This window comes from Monodon monoceros, unplaced genomic scaffold (genome assembly GCF_005190385.1).
Source record: "Monodon monoceros isolate NGI ecotype Baffin Bay Population unplaced genomic scaffold, NGI_Narwhal_1 Super_Scaffold_5, whole genome shotgun sequence".
Taxonomy (NCBI): domain Eukaryota; kingdom Metazoa; phylum Chordata; class Mammalia; order Artiodactyla; family Monodontidae; genus Monodon; species Monodon monoceros.
In genome coordinates, this window is record NW_021703782.1 from 96,908,933 (window position 1) to 96,925,695 (window position 16,763).

The window sequence follows — 16,763 nt, forward strand, 5'->3', positions numbered from 1 at the left end:
AATTATTATCCTCATTACATTCATATTTTTAATCACCTTAATAGCTACCAATTTATGGAATATCCTGATGAACCATGCACTAGACTAGGCATTTTATGTAAATTAACTTAATTCAATCATGCAAGACAAATGTGATTATCTCCACTTGAGAGACCAGAAAACTAATGCTTAGTGGCTTGCATCATGTGGCTTTCTATTTATGAAATTTCATAAATGTGAACTTCTGCTGTGATTAGAACTATTGTCCCATTTTACAGACCAGAAATTAAGCCTCAATAGTTTAAGTGACTTGATCAATGCTACAAGACCATAAGTCACCTAGGCTGGATTTGAATTTCGGTATATTTGATTTTTCATCCCAATCTTCTGCCAGTATTCCTGTACTTTTCAAAATGTGTTTCACTGGAGCATTATTTTCAATGTTTCATAAATGTGGGCTTACGTTTTATGAATCTTGATTTCACAAAATTGGACAGTGCCGTGGGCTAAATAGTATCCCCCACCAAAATGTATAGGTTGGAGTCTTCACCCCAGTACCCCAGAATGTGACTGTATTTTGAGATTGGGTCTTTAAAAAGGCAATTAAGGTAAAATGAGGTGATGAGGTAATGGATTAGGGTGGGCCCTCATCCACTTTGACTGACTGATTTCCTTATAAGAAGAGGAACTTAGGACACAGTCACACACAGAGGAAAGACCATGTGAAGGCACGGGGGGGAAGATGGCCATCTACAAGCCAAGGAAAGAGCCTGAGAAGAAATCAACCCTGCTGACCCTCTGAACTCAGACTTCTAGCCTCCTGAACTTTGTGAGAAAATAAATGTCTGCTGTTTAAGCCACCTAGTCTGTGTGTGTGTGTGTTTTTTTTTATAGTGGCCTAGGAAATTAATACAGACAGTAAGTTTCCACTACTAAAACAAAAGTGGGAAGCCACCATCCTAGGTAGTTAGTCACACATGCTGTATGACCAGTCTGATTACTTTCCTAAACTCTGTAATCCTGATGTCAGATGACCTCCTGGGATAACAGCCAGCTTCCTCTTGCTGTTGCTCCAGCCCCTGGTCTGCAGACATTTTCTTCTTCTTCTTCTAACTTCCCCTCCAGTGACAGAGGAGATAAATATTAGAGAAACAAAAGTCCAGAATGCTAAGGTTGCCACTCTCACTTCCTCTCCTCCCTTAACCCAGCACTGCTTTGAATACAGTCAGTGTCCTGGGGCACCGAGCAGGGGAGAGAAGAAAGCACAGTGCCTCGGAGGCTGCCTTGACCGGCCGACACAGAGGGTCATGTTTCCAGAAGGCCACTTTTGGTCACAGAAAATGCCAGGATGATGCCTCGCACCCGCCTGGCTGCGGCTCTGATCCTAGCCATGGCCTTCCTCTTCTGCCTGAGGTCGGAGAGCTGGGACCCTTGTGTACAGGTACGTGGTTGGAGTCAGTTCGGCTTCCTGGAGCTTTGCCTTGCTTCTGAAAAACTGCTCTCAGCTCAGTTTCCCATGACGGGCCCCAGTTAGTTTCATTTGCAAACAGACATCAAATTACCCTATAAACTTAAGAAACCACAGGGACCAAATGATTCACGGCTATAGGACATTAACAAGCAGCCCATAGGGTCATGTCCCATTTAGGAGTTAAAGTGCTCCTAGGGACTTCAGGTCAGATAGACCTGCTTAAAATCACTCTTCTTGGGGCTTCCCTGGTGGCGCAGTGGTTAAGGGTCCGCCTGCCGATGCAGGGGACGCGGGTTCGTGCCCCCGTCCGGGAGGATCCCACATGCCGTGGAGCGGCTGGGCCCGTGAGCCATGGCCGCTGAGCCTGCACGTCCGGAGCCTGTGCTCCGCAACAGGAGAGGCCACGGCGGTGGGAGGCCCGCGTACCTCAAAAATAACAACAAAAAAAATCACTCTTCTTTCACTTTTGGGGTGTGTGACCTTGCAGAAGTTATTAAACCTCTCTGAGACTAGTTTTCACATCGATAAAAGAACTATAGGCTTTAATAGAAAGTTGTAGGAAGCCTGCTTCCTGTCATTGCTTAACGCTGGTGGTTTGTACACTCTGCTTCAAGCTGTTGCTTTGCCCCTTTCGATCTCAGGAAGAAGATATTTTTGGTCTCTTAATAGAAACAACTTTCTAAGTGGACTTCAGACTTCTGAATCTAGTCACAGTTCTGTCCAAAAAATGAAAAGAAAAGGAGTTGGAAAAGAAAAGGAGAGACAGAGATACAGAGAAAGACAGAGAAAGAGCGATGGAGAGAGAAGAAAAAGAGACAGGGAGAGATGCAAAATATCAGCTAAGGCAATGCTTTCTTTCTTTTTTTTGTAAATAAATTTATTTATTTTATTATTTAATTTTATTTATTTATTATTTCTGGCTGCATTGGGTCTTCATTGCTGTACACGGGATTTTCTCTGGTTGCGGCGAGTGGGGGCTACTCTTTGTTGCGGTGCGCGGGCTTCTCATTGCAGTGGCTTCTCTTGTTGTGAAGCATGGGCTCTAGGCGCACAGGCTTCAGTGGCTGTGGCACGTGGGCTCAGTAGTTGTGGCTCGCGGGCTCTAGAGCACAGGCTCAGTAGTTGTGGCGCATGGGCTTAGTTGCTCCGTGGCATGTGGGATCTTCCCGGACCAGGGATCGAACCCGTGTCCCCTGCACTGAAAGGCGGTTTCTCAACCACTGCACCACCAGGGAAGCCCAATGCTTTCTTTCTTTGTGAAACACCAATCAGCTGGTTTGTAATCTCATTCATGAAGGATCTCCTTTGTTTTTCCCCTGCATGGACTTCACAATTGCTTTGGAAAGCCCACGGCAGAACCAAGCAGCCAGAAGAATGCCCTGGGATTTAGGGTGGGGCAGAAATTCAAGAAACGCATAACCAGCAGTCCTGACATTGAGGACATGGGGGAAATTGTGTACTTTAATATGTAACAAAGACAAGTTTGTTATTTCCACGTCCTCTGTTCCCCCCATTCCCTGCTCATTGTCCTCCTCCCTGTGTCTCTCCTGCTGTTCAGTTAGCGGGTATGGATCCTCCAATCATGGTCACCCCAGGATACAATTACAGCCACTCCTGGCTCCTCCCATTTCCCATGCCCCAAATGCTCTGTTTCTGAAACTTGTCCAACCCTGCCCATCACCTCAGTGCCAACCTAGGGCAGATCCTCAGTTCCCCTGGCCTTGACTTTTGGGCAGTGACTCATCTCCTGACCCCTCAGCCCCCTTCCTTTAATCTACTCTGCTCATTTTCGTCTGCTGTTTATTTGTCATTGTTGTTGTTTTTCCTGAGGTTCAGATCTAACAAATTACTGTCCTTAAAAACTTTTAATAACTTTCCATTGCTATTAGGACCTTTTCCTACCATGGGGCCTTTGCACTGGCTAGTTCCTCTAGCTAGAATGCTTTTCCCCTAGATCAGTGCTGCTCAATGGGTCACATGATATTATTTAAATTTAAATGATATATTTAATAAACTAAATTTAACTAAATTTTTATTTAACCAAATTAACTTAATTTTAACTAACTGAATTTAAAACTATGTTTTAAACTATGTTCTAGTAGTTAAAAAAATAAAAAACAAACAGGTGAATTTAACTTTAATAATATTTTTATTTAAGTCAGTATATTCAAAATACTATTTCAAAACGTAATATATACTGGACTAGTAACAAGATAGTTTACATTCTTTCTTTGGTACTAAGTCCTTGAGATTTGTATATATTTTACATTTATCATATTTAAACTATCTACATTTCTCATACTCAACAGCCGTGTGTGGCTAGTGGCTACCATATTGGACAGTGCAGCCCTAGATATTTTCATAGCTTAATCCCTCACTTCATTCAAATTTCTGCTTAAATGTCACCTCCTCTGGGAAGTCTTCCTTGATCGCCTCATGTAGAGCTCCCCACTCACTATATTTGACTCTAATCACCTATGCTGCTTTATTTTTTTTATATCACATCATTGGGTATACATATATATACTATATATATAAAATACATATAATGTTGTGAATATATATATATATTTATTTATTTATTTATTGTTAACTGTTTGTCTTTCTGTTGAAATGGAATCTGTAAGAGGGCAAGATCATTGCTGGTTTTATTTATCACTTTATCCCAGTGCCTGGCACATGTAGTTGTTCAATTTATACGTGTTAAGTGATTAAAAGTATTGCCACAGGACAAAGTATGAGGTCCTCCTGATCTGGCTCTGGCCTCCCCTCTGGCTTAGGTTTCACCACTCCTGCCACACACCAGCTAATCTGAGCTAGTTTTCTACCCCTGTGTACTCACACTCTTCCCTCATTCTTCCTCTTTCCATATCCAAATCTCACTTATCCTTCCAGACCCACCTGGAAATATTCTCTTTCTTGGAAGCCTTCTACAATCTACAATCCCTGGATCCAGGATTGATCTCTACCTTTTCTGAACCAAAGGGAATACTTGCCAAGCCTAGTTTAAGACCCTTTTCAGGAATGAGTTGTGCTCCTATCATAACTCTTACTCTAGACTGTGAGCTCATTGAAGTCTGGAGCCTTATCACATTGGTCTTTGTGCTGCCCACAGCGCTTAGCAGAAAATGCCTTCAACTGGGATTTGAATAAACTTCCATGTAATCGGTTATCAATTCATTTGTTCAAACAAATATTTTCCGGGCATCATTCTGAGTGCTGGAGACAGAGAGCTAGAGTCTCAAAGCTTACGACCTAGTGAGGGAAATAAACAGTACGTATGGAACAATCCCATAGAAGGCATAATGTTAGATAGTGATGACTCCCGTGAAGGAGGATAAAAGAGGGTAAGGGATGATGCCTGGCACCATCCTCTATTAGACGGTATGGGCTGTGAGGATTCTGTGAGGAATACCATTTCAGGAGACAAGTGAATAAAGCAAAGAGCTGCACTATGGCCTGTGAGACGTTACACATGTTACTTCATCTCACTGAATTTTTCTTCTTAAAAGGGTTTATTTGAAGATTAAATTCAAACATGTAACATATAAGAAACAAGCCTGCATATAGTGGGGAATTAATAATAGCCAATAATAATGCATGCTAACATTTATTGATCATTTACACTGTAATAGGCTTTGAGATAATCTCTTTAATACCTTATCTCATTAATCCTTTTAAAAGATTCTACTGGTTTTAAACTGAAAACCAAAATTAGCTGGCTTAAGCAAGGAATTTTGTTGAAGAATCAGAGAATTAGGAAATTAAATGGGAGTTTAGAGAACGAGGCTTACAAAGAATTTGGGAAAGTATGATAGAACTCAGCAGAGGAACCAAGACAGCATCAAGCACTTGACCTTATTCACTAGGTTCCACCACTGGAGTCTACGCACTTCAAAGATTTGTCCCCACTTTCAAAGATTTGTCCCCATTTCTATCTCATCTGCTCAAAGGTCATTGATCCAAGGGAAAGAATACAATTGGCAAAACTTGGGCTATGACTAAGGAAGGTCTGGACACCCGACTCGCAGTCTCCCTAAGCTTGTATACAACAAGAGGTGTATTTAGAAAAACAACAACAATGGGACTTCCCTGGTGGCACAGTGCTTAAGAATCTGCCTGCCAATGCAGGGGACACGGGTTAGATCCCTGGCTCGGGAAGATCCCACAGGCCGCGGAGCAACTAAGCCTGTGAGCCACAACTACTGAGCCTGCGTGTCACAACTACTGAAGCCTGCGCACCTAGAGCCTGTTCTCTGCAATGAGAAGCTACCGCAATGAGAAGCCTGCGCATCACAACGAAGACCCAACACAGCCCTAAATAAATAAATAAATAAATAATTAAAACAACAACAACAACAACAAAATCCCTTGTTGCAAATCACAGGGAAGGGTGAAACCCAGAGCTTTTGGACTCTAGAGCTTCAGCTCTTCACCACTTGACTCCATTGCTTCTCGCTAAACGCTGCCATTGTGATAGTAGAGGTTAAACATTGGGTAGGTGCTTTTCCCTTCCTAATCTAGAGTAAGACATTTTATAAGAATGAAGTGAGTGGATAAATGAATGGATGGGTGGATGGATGAACAGATGATCGGGTGGATGCACGACTGGATGGATGGATGGATGAAAGATGGCTGACTGGCCCCTGTGCTTGTCCCAGTGGCGTCCCAGGCTCTGGCCTAGGAGAGGAGAGGAGCTGGGAGGTCTGGTAAGACGCATGCAGCAAGACACTGCATCTAATGTCTGACCATTTCAGGTGGTTCCTAACATTAGTTACCAATGCATGGAGCTGAATCTCTACAAAATCCCTGACAACATCCCCACATCGACCAAGATACTGGACCTGAGCTTTAACCACCTGAATCATTTAAACAGCCATAGCTTCTCCAACTTCCCAGAACTGCAGATGTTGGATTTATCCAGGTAATGTATGAGTTTTACCATTGTACACGGAGAAATGTTCGTTGTTTTATCATTTCATTCTTAAGTCAGAAAGCCTGATTAGTGAAGTCTCATTTTCATTCACCTACTTATTCATTCAACAAACATCTTACCTGCTATATAACTTCGGGCAAGCCACCTCCCTTCTCCAGGTCTCAGCTTTCTTATTTGTGAAATGAGCAGTTGGATGAGACAGTCTCTAAGGACAATTCTATCTTTGATTTTCTTTTAAGTCAGGGGAGTAGATTGACTCAAACTCTTTCATCAGCAGATATTTATTGACTACTTGCTATATGTTGTTCACTTTGCTAGGAAACAACAGTATGTTGATATATAACATACAACCCTAGCTATTAATGAGGGCATATCCACTTGAAAGAATTGATATGTTTAAATCCTGAGCATGGTGTTCAGCATAGTAGACATTCAACACATGCTACATGATTCTGATTTTGGCTTTTGAACCTGAGATAATAAGGACAGTAATATATAAGAGGAGGTGATAAGTTATTTGCAAACTAGAGGCAAGACATTGTGTTGTACAGAAAAGGGGCCTTCTATGCAGTGAATAATCAATATAGAGTTCATGAACTGAGTGGGATTCAAATAATGTTTAGAATATTGGAAGTGGGGTAGAGGATAAGGAATTAGAAAGATACAAGTAACCCAAAGAGAAAGGTAACAAGATCAAAGGAAAACATCTGCTGTGAGACAGAACAGTGACTAATGTTTTATTTTTCTGATATAGGGAAGTATATCATTCATTAGAACAGGTGAAGTTATTATCATAATTTTGGGGGGAATTGAATCCTAAAATCATTTTCATCATCAGGGACCTTATTTAGAAATGTAATAGATAATGGACTATAATCTCTATAAGGGTTTGTGAAAAATGGAGAAACATTTTATGTATGACATTTTATTATAGAAACTCTTAATAAAGGATAAGAGGATAGTAGATATTTCTGCAGAAGAGTGATCATCTTATGTTTTATACTCTAACTTGGATATTGATAGACTACATCAAAGGGGGGATCAAGCATTTTGAAGGCAGTGACATAGAGCCTTATGCAGGTCAGAAGACTTGAGCTGGGTCCTCCTCCAACATATACTGCCATGTGGCCTGAGGCACGTCACTTTGTGTGACTTGAGTCTCAGTTTTCAAATCTGTGAAACATAAATGGTGAACCTTACCCCACAGGGTTAACTGTGATACTAAATGTTAACATGCTATATATATTAAAAACCTTGTAAAGTAGACTTTATAAGCATAAAATACTATTATAGCATTCCACTAGTTTATAAATTTCAGTTTTCTGAATAAGAATTTTGTCAAGAAATATACTGAATTGAGGTAGACAGACCAACGCTTTTTTTTAAACAAAAGATTCTCATCAATGTCCCTTATAATTCACTTTCGACGCAACACATACCCAAGGAACTACCCTCAGAGGCTTTAAATATGTGCTTGGAGAGAGGCTAGCTCCCCCTCCTGGTTAGCCAGGAGGAGATTCTGGATTAGGGCAAGGACAGACTACAGTGCAATAGATACTCTGACTTCTCATGTTGCTTCTTCATATACAGTAACTCCACTTATCTTCTAAGGATGCTTTGTGATAGACCAGGCAGCCTTTTTTTCCTATGGAAATCTATTGATACATTTTTTTCTTTTTGTAGATGAGGAAATTGAGGCTTGGAGAGTTTAAGGGATTCATATACATGCACATGCCTTGTTGACAGCAGACCGGAGGTTCATGTTCACATTTCCTGCTTCCAAGTTAAATATTCTCTTCATCTTAATACTCTGATTAATATTAAGCGATGAGCACTATATGGAGAACTTTTCATGAACATTAAGGATATCTGTGACACTTCGGTGTAATTTTTTATACCTTTGAAATTGACATTCACTAGTCATTTATCATGCCTAACGACTAACAGCTATCTGCCTCATCTGTACCAATCAGATATACAGTCACAATTATGTGAGTCAGGAAATGGCTAAAGCTGATCCAAGGTTCAGTCTTCACGTGCCCCAATCATTGATCTTTAACTGGTTTCCCTCTGTTGGATGCGCTGCCTCTGCTTAGCATGAGTGCCTAGTGTGATAAAAAGAGACTGTCACGGGGGCCAGTACGATAGTACCAAATTTGTGGGGTTTCTTCTTTGCTTCATCTGCCTTGCTTGATACTTTTGCCTATGCATCATAATATGTCATGTCATATCTGTGTGAAGACCTAGATGACTGTGTTGATATTTCATTTTGTTTTTTTTTTATTCAGCCGAAATATGATGTAATCTGTGTCTCTTTTCCTTGTAGATGTGAAATTCAGATGATTGAAGATGATGCATATCAGGGCCTAAACCACCTCTCCACCTTGATATTGACAGGAAACCCTATACAGAGTTTAGCCCTGGGAGCCTTTTCTGGGCTATCAAGTTTACAGAAGCTGGTAGCTGTGGAGACAAACCTAGCATCTCTAGAGGACTTCCCCATTGGGCATCTCAAAACCTTGAAGGAGCTCAATGTGGCTCACAATCTTATCCATTCCTTCAAGTTTCCTGAATATTTTTCTAACCTGCCCAACCTGGAGCACTTGGATCTTTCTAATAACAAAATCCAAAATATTTATCACGAAGACTTGAAGGTTCTACGTCAAATGCCCCTACTCAACCTCTCTTTAGATTTGTCCCTGAACCCTTTAGACTTTATTGAACCAGGCACCTTTAAAGAAATTAAGCTCAATGAACTGACTTTGCGAAGTAATTTTAATAGTACACATGTAATGAAAATTTGTATTCAAGGTCTGGCTGGTTTAAAAATCAATCGGTTGGTTTTGGGAGAATTTAAAAATGAAAGGATCTTGAAAAGTTTTGACACATCTGTCCTGGAGGGACTGTGCAATTTGACCTTCGAACAGTTTCGGATAGCATACTTCAGTAAATTCCCAAGGAGTGATACAGGCTTATTTAATTGTTTGGTAAATGTTTCTGCGATTTCTCTGTTGAGTCTGAATGTAGACAGTCTAGAAGCCCTTCCTAAGGATTACAGATGGCAACACTTAGAATTGACTAACTGTAATTTTAAACAATTCCCCACATTGAAGCTCAATTCTCTCAAAAAGTTTGTTTTCATAGGCAACAAAGGTATGAGCACTTTTACTGAATTTGAGCTACCAAACCTTCAGTTTCTAGATCTCAAAAGAAATCACTTGAGTTTCAAGGGTTGCTGTTCTCGCACTAATTTTGGGACAACCAAACTGAAGCATTTAGATCTGAGCTTCAATGATGTCATTACTATGAATTCAAACTTCTTGGGCTTAGAGCAACTAGAACATCTGGATTTTCAGCATTCCAATCTGAAACAGGCCAACGATTTTTCAGTATTCCTATCCCTCAGAAATCTCCGTTACCTTGATATTTCTTATACCAACACCCGAGTTGTCTTCCATGGCATCTTTGTTGGCTTGGTCAGCCTCCAAACCTTGAAAATGGCAGGCAATTCTTTTCAGAACAACTTGCTTCCTGATATCTTCACAGAACTGACTAACTTAACCATCCTGGACCTCTCTAAGTGTCAACTGGAACGGGTATCCCAGATGGCATTTCACTCCCTCCCTAAACTTCAGGTGCTAAATATGAGTCACAACAAACTCTTGTCATTGGATACACTTCCTTATAAACCACTCCACTCCCTCCAGATTCTGGACTGCAGTTTCAACCGTATCATGGAGTCCAAGGAGCAAGAACTACAGCATTTGCCAAGGAGCCTTGCTTTGTTAAATCTTACTCAGAATGACTTTGCTTGTGTTTGTGAACACCAGAGTTTCCTGCAGTGGGTCAAGGACCAGAGGCAGCTCTTGGTGGGAGCTGAGCAAATGATGTGTACACAACCTTTAGATATGCAGGACATGCCCGTGCTTAGTTTCAGGAATGCCACTTGTCAGATGAACAAGATGATCATTAGTGTGTCGGCTCTCACCATCCTCTTGGTATCTGTGGCAGGAGCCCTGGTCTATAAGTTCTATTTCCACCTAATGCTTCTTGCTGGCTGCAAAAAGTATGGCAGAGGTGAAAACACCTATGATGCTTTTGTAATCTACTCAAGCCAGGACGAAGACTGGGTGAGGAATGAATTGGTAAAGAACTTGGAGGAGGGGGTGCCCCCCTTTCAGCTCTGCCTTCACTACAGAGACTTTATTCCTGGGGTAGCCATTGCCGCCAACATCATCCAGGAAGGTTTCCACAAAAGCCGGAAGGTTATTGTCGTGGTGTCCCAGCACTTCATCCAGAGCCGATGGTGTATCTTTGAGTATGAGATTGCCCAGACCTGGCAGTTTCTTAGCAGCCGTGCTGGCATCATCTTCATAGTCCTGCAGAAGTTGGAGAAGTCCCTGCTGCGGCAGCAGGTAGAGCTGTATCGCCTTCTCAACAGGAATACCTACCTGGAGTGGGAGGACAGTGTCCTGGGGCGGCACATCTTCTGGAGACGACTCAGAAAAGCCTTGCTGGACGGTAAACCATGGAGGCCAGAAGGAACAGCAGATGCAGACAGCAGACAGCAGGAAGCAACAACATCCACTTGAGGAGGAAAATCTCCTGATGTGCTCCTTGCCCAGCTGGACACAGTGATTGTTCAGTTAACAAGTATTAAAAGCTGCAATGTACCAAGCATTGTGCAAAAGGCTGGTGATTTAGTGGTGCACAAGATATTCAGGACTGCTAATCCCATGGAGTTTACAATGTAGAGGGCATAAACACTGTACTGAAATACAGAACTTCCAGGTGGATGTTTCAACCAACTCAGCTAGACTGACTCAGCTGGACTCCTAGTCCAGGACAGGGAAAGTCAACTCAACTCTTACCCCGTCAAACTGAATTAGAACTAAGAGATTGGGCCTCAGTGAGATTAGAAAAGGACAGACTTCTTCTCCTTCGTCTTTTGAGTAGAAACCATCTCATGTTATATGTGTTAGCCATGTTAAAACAAAGCAGTTTTGGTAGTTTCAACTGATCTAGGTCTTGGCTCACTTTTCCCTTTTCTTTTGAATATAATTTAAATTCTATTTGTGACTCAAAAGGCTTCAGATTCAGATCCACCCCCCTACTTTAAGTCAATTCACAAATATCCTGGTTATCCCTTAGCATGTTCTATTTATTAACTACTAGTCCCTGATATTTTTTTGTCTTTATAAATCCAGTTCTCATTTTTCATGTCTTCTCTATAAACCCATATCATAAACAAGGCTGTTAGAGACATGCTGGAAAGATCCATACTTAACCACTAACTTTTGAGCAAATATGTAAAATATACTCTGTCACTTTGTCACTTGATGCCATTCTGAAGTTATTACCTACCAAGTTATGACTGTCATGAAGGAAGCATTAAAATAATTTGGTTGAAAGTGGCACTTATATAGAGGGAGACAAGTCCAGCTTCCTGGTCCCATCATGAGCAATTCAGGCTAGAGGCAGGGCAGGAGGTGGGGTGACCTCAGGAGGTCAGCTCTTCTTGATGACCCCAGAAACACGTGGGCTGATAGAGCTGGGGTGACTGCATGATGGGAGTTGCAGCAAAGGTTTCTTCTGCAGCAAATGAGTATTGTTTGATGGTCCATTGAATCTTTCAGGGGATTTTGAAATGGTTCGAGGTGGGGAGCACACATTGCTGTTTCCTGTTGGATGTCACTCCATGATCACATTTAGGAAAGAGTAGATATTATCATTGAGAAAGTAATGTCCTTGAGGTTACTGTGGGTCATGCTAAGGGAAATTCTTTGAAAAGCACATGCAGCCAGCTTTCCCAGAATGGTGCAGTCAAAGAAAGGGCAATGAGGACACTTGGAAAATACTGTTGTCAAAAACTGGAAATATGGCCACATTTAGGAGTGTGTTTGTGACTGAATGTTCCAGAGTGCATTTTGGTTGGAGTGTGGTTGGAGTTGCTGAACATGCCTGGGTGTGTTTATAGGTCTTATGTGCTAGTGAAAGTGGATGTATGTATTTGTGCACACGCCTCTATGTGTTCCTGTTGCTTTTCGTGTGATCATGCCTGCATGGAAGAAAGTGTGATTATATTGCAAGGGGAATATTTGCATTTGACATAGATGTCTCCAGATGTTTGAGTTAGGTCCTCACTCTAGTGTTGGTATGTGATTCCTTATATACAAATGTCTGTGCTATATTCTGAGTATGCTTGAAGGCATGCATTTTTGTGTGTGTCTAGGCTATATGTGAGTGTGTTTCTTTTCATATTTAAATATGCATTCTTCATCTGTGTGTTAGTTCAAGCAAATATACAAGACTCCAAGGAGGAAAATCAAAATAGGACTGGAATATTTCCTGGATCCAAGGTTGTCACTGGTCTTCTTCCTATCAGTCCCCTCTCCCAGCTGGGAATTCTGAAAATTGCAGGTGAGGTGGACAAGAAAGGAAAGAAATGATATGACAGAAACATAAGGGGAAGAAAAAGGAAAGTTAGGCCTAGGACAGGTTCTTTGCAGCCATTTAAATTCTCTGGATTAAACAGAGATGAAGGGTGGAATAGAAAAAGAAAGAAAAATTAATAATAATGCCTTAAATTTGTGTACTACCCTACAACTTAGAACATATTCACACAATTATAACCACATTTGAATCTCTTATGATCCGGGGGGAGGGTAGCAGATTAAGAAGTCATTTCACCATTTTACTGGTGTAAAATCTGAAGTTCCAGGAAGTAAATTTATTAGGCCACAGAGTAAAGTGACAGGGCCTGAACTTGGCTTCCAGCCTACACTGAGCAGCTCATTTTCCACTGTACCCCACTGCTTCATGCTTCAGGTTCACAAGACAGGAAGTGAAACTCCTGAACCTCTCTGTGTGGTTAACAGTAGTCAAGGGTTTTTCACTGAAACCATGAATCATTAGGTAAATACATATGCATATATACATTATATATACTGAGTGATTTATTTATGACACCTTTCTTTCCATAAAGGGCACGAGGGAGATTCAAAAAAACAATACATGGAAAAGTTTAGTTAATTAGAACTAGAAAATCTTGACAAGGAAAAAAAGACCCTTAGAGTAAGCTTTAGCAGTGGTTTCCCGTCCTAACTCCAGAGAGACCCCCCTGGTGTTTTGGACAGTATGGCTTTTGGAGAAAGCCAAAACTCACATTCACCACTTACCCTCTGGACATCGGCTTCACCTCCCTGAGAATCTAGTTAACTCAAATATAAAAGGAGGGTAGATTATTACTTTGCAAAACTGTTTTAAGTATTAAAAATAGTACATGTTCAATATAAGGAACACTTTTAAAGGGGAGTAATCCTCTGGGACTTTATGAAGCGATGTTCTCAGCCACCTCCTCCACTTGGTTCCTTAACTCTAAGTATTACAAAAGACTTTGAAGAATGGGAGAAGAGGACTTCTCCAATAATTATTTTTAATGGCCATTTTTAGGCCCTATTCTACTGCTTTGTGTATGGTATCTAATTTTAAGTCCCATACTCTGCCTATTAGATGGACACTGGTAATACCAGCATTATTAACCATTAGGAAATGAAGGCTCTATAAGTAACTTATCTCAAGTCCCACAGGTAGAAAATGGCAGAGCTTGGATTTAAACGCAATAGACCTCTCAGTCATTCTTCTTAGGACACCTATGAGTTCATGTAGTACCTTCCAGGAACTTGCTGGTAATTTCCAGAAAAGTGAGAGTCTAGAAGGAGTCCAATATGGCCTTATGAGCAAGAAATATCCCAAGCCTGGCATGAAGATGACATAGAAAACTGGAACCTGAAAGTCTCTAAGGCAGGAGGCTCACACCCATAGCCAAACTCAGCGATTCCACTCTCAGGGAGGGAGAATGGAAAGAGATGGCAGGGTCCCAGCTCTGAAAAACACACTGAATTATCAGACACCATTGCTAGAATTTTAAAAGGGGCAAAATGCAAATGATGCAACCAGCAAGGGCTTAATCTCCAAAATATACAAACAGCTCATACAACTCAACAACAAAAAACCAAACAACCCAATTGAAAAATGGGCAGAAGACCTTAATAGACATTTCTCCAAAGAAGACATACAGACGGCCAGTAGACACATGGAAAGATGCTTAACATCACTAATTATTAGAGAAATGCAAATCAAAACTACAATGAGGTACCACCTCACACCAGTCAGAATGGCCATAGTTGGTGCAGCCACTATGGAAAACAGTGTGGAGGTTCCTCAGAAGACTAAAAATAGAACTACCATATGATCCAGCAATCCCACTCCTGGGCACATACCCGGACAAAATTATAATTCAGAAAGATATATGCACCCCAATGTTCACAGCAGCACAATTCACAATAGCCAAAACATGAAAACAACCTAAGTGTCCATTGACAGATGAATGCATAAAGATGTGGTACATACATACAATGGAATATTACTCAGCCATAAAAAGGAACAAAATAATGCCATTTGCATCAACATGGATGCAACTAGAATTATCATACTAAGTGAAGTAAAGTCAGAAAGAAAAACAAATACCATATGATATCACTTATATGTGGAATCTAAAATATGGCACAAATGAGCCTGTCTACAAAATAGAAATAGACTCACAGACATAGAGATCAGGCTAGTGGTTGCCAAGGAAGAGGGGAGGGAGAGGGATGGACTGGGATTTTGGGGTTGGTAGATGCAAACTATTACATTCAGAATGGATAAACAACAAGGTCCTACTATGTGGCACAGGGAACTATATCCAATCTCCTGGGATAAACCTTAATGGAAAAGAATATTTAAAAAAGAATGTATATATGTCTAAAAATAAAGGGCAAAAGCCAGACTCTGTCCATTTATAATGGAGCAGAATTCTGACGCAGGGGACACTGAACTTCCTGTGAGAGTAGAAACCAAGACCTGGTTCAGGCTCTTCATTTACTTGTTGTGTGATTGTGGGCAAGTCATTCAAGTGCCTTGAGGCTCAGATTTCAATACCTAAAATGGGGGTGATACTATCTTCTTTGCAGACCTCACTGGGCTATAATGACAATACTGATAATAGTAACCAATAGTTATCTTCAATTGAGCAATCATTTTGTGCAAGGGCCTTATATATACTATCTCATTTACTTTGTCACATCAATGAATTAGGAAGATACTAATTATTTCCAATTTATAGATGAGGAGACTGACACTTGGGAGTCATTCTGTAATGTGCCCAAGGTCACCTGTTAATGAATGACAGCTCTGAGGTTAGGATCGAGTCTACTCCACTCCATAACTAAGACAAGTAAGCACTGTACTATGTCAAGGGCACTATTCCCACAAAAATGCATAAAGCCTTCTATTTCATCGTCATAATTTTGATTGGTATTGACCAAAGAGAATTATTACTATTGTTACTTATCAATATTACTATTACAGCCATAAGAACCTGTGAAAAAGTAAATTAGGGCTTCCCTGGTGGCGCAGTGGTTGAGAGTCCGCCTGCCAATGCAGGGGACGCGGGTTCGTGCCCTGGTCCAGGAGGATCCCACATGCCGCGGAGCGGCTGGGCCCGTGAGCCACGGCCGCTGAGCCTGCACGTCCGGAGCCTGTGCTCCGCAACGGGAGAGGCCGCGGCCGGCAGTGAGAGGCCCGCGTACTGCAAAAAAAAAAAAAAAGTAAATTAAAGATACACATGATGCCTTTCGGGCTGCAGGACATCTGGATGCTCAGAGCCTGAGGCCGATGCCACCAGGAATGCAGAGGGAGAAGGGTTTTATCTTTTAATAAAGCTGTTGGACTAATCTGAAAAAAAAAATACACATGATGAAAGATTCTTAACAATGGACAAATCAGGTCCACTAGATCATGCCTTTCCTGTAAACAACATGTTTATGTTGCTGTGTCATTTTTCTAGTCAGTCTGACTTCCTGATGGAAATCACAGACCTACGACTGAACACAGAGGTTATGGGGAAATTCCAAAAGCTAAGGACTTTCCAGACGGCTGGAATAAGGTTACACACTCTGGGTTCCGTTATGGAACTCACAGAGTTTTCAACTCATAGTGAAACCTGTGGAATAAATGGCTGATCAAAAGAAATCAAATATATTGAGCATCATGTGAGCTTATCTGATTGCTGCCACTACCAGTTTCCTCACTTGGACAAAGAGGAAATGGGTGCCCAGAGAGGATGAGTGACTTGTCTAAGGTCACACAGCTTCTATGCATTAATCACAAAAATAACTAATATTTGCTAAGCTTTTGGTACATGCCTGGGACTGTTCCAATCTGTATATTAATTCATTTAATTGTTAAAATTAAATGGGCACATACTAATAGCTTTGCCATTTTTCAGATGAAGAAACTGAGGTCCAAAGGAATTGTCCACTTGGAAGGAAGAAA

At 41.2% G+C, this 16,763-nt stretch overlaps 1 protein-coding gene across 2 annotated transcripts; it reads left to right on the forward strand.

Annotated features, from left to right (window-relative positions):
* Window positions 1-859: 859 nt before the first annotated feature.
* On the forward strand, window positions 860-11,827 carry TLR4 (toll like receptor 4). 2 transcript variants are annotated; one of them, XM_029203170.1, is made up of 3 exons: window positions 860-1,420; window positions 6,208-6,374; window positions 8,713-11,827. In XM_029203170.1, exons 1-3 carry the CDS (start codon window positions 1,328-1,330, stop codon window positions 10,976-10,978), a joined length of 2,526 nt encoding a protein of 841 aa, XP_029059003.1. In that variant the 5' UTR covers window positions 860-1,327; the 3' UTR covers window positions 10,979-11,827. The 2 variants fall into 2 exon arrangements, with proteins under 2 accessions (XP_029059003.1, XP_029059004.1); XM_029203171.1 differs by lacking the exon at window positions 860-1,420 and adding an exon at window positions 8,070-8,142 and having other exon boundaries at window positions 6,264-6,374.
* Window positions 11,828-16,763: the final 4,936 nt, after the last annotated feature.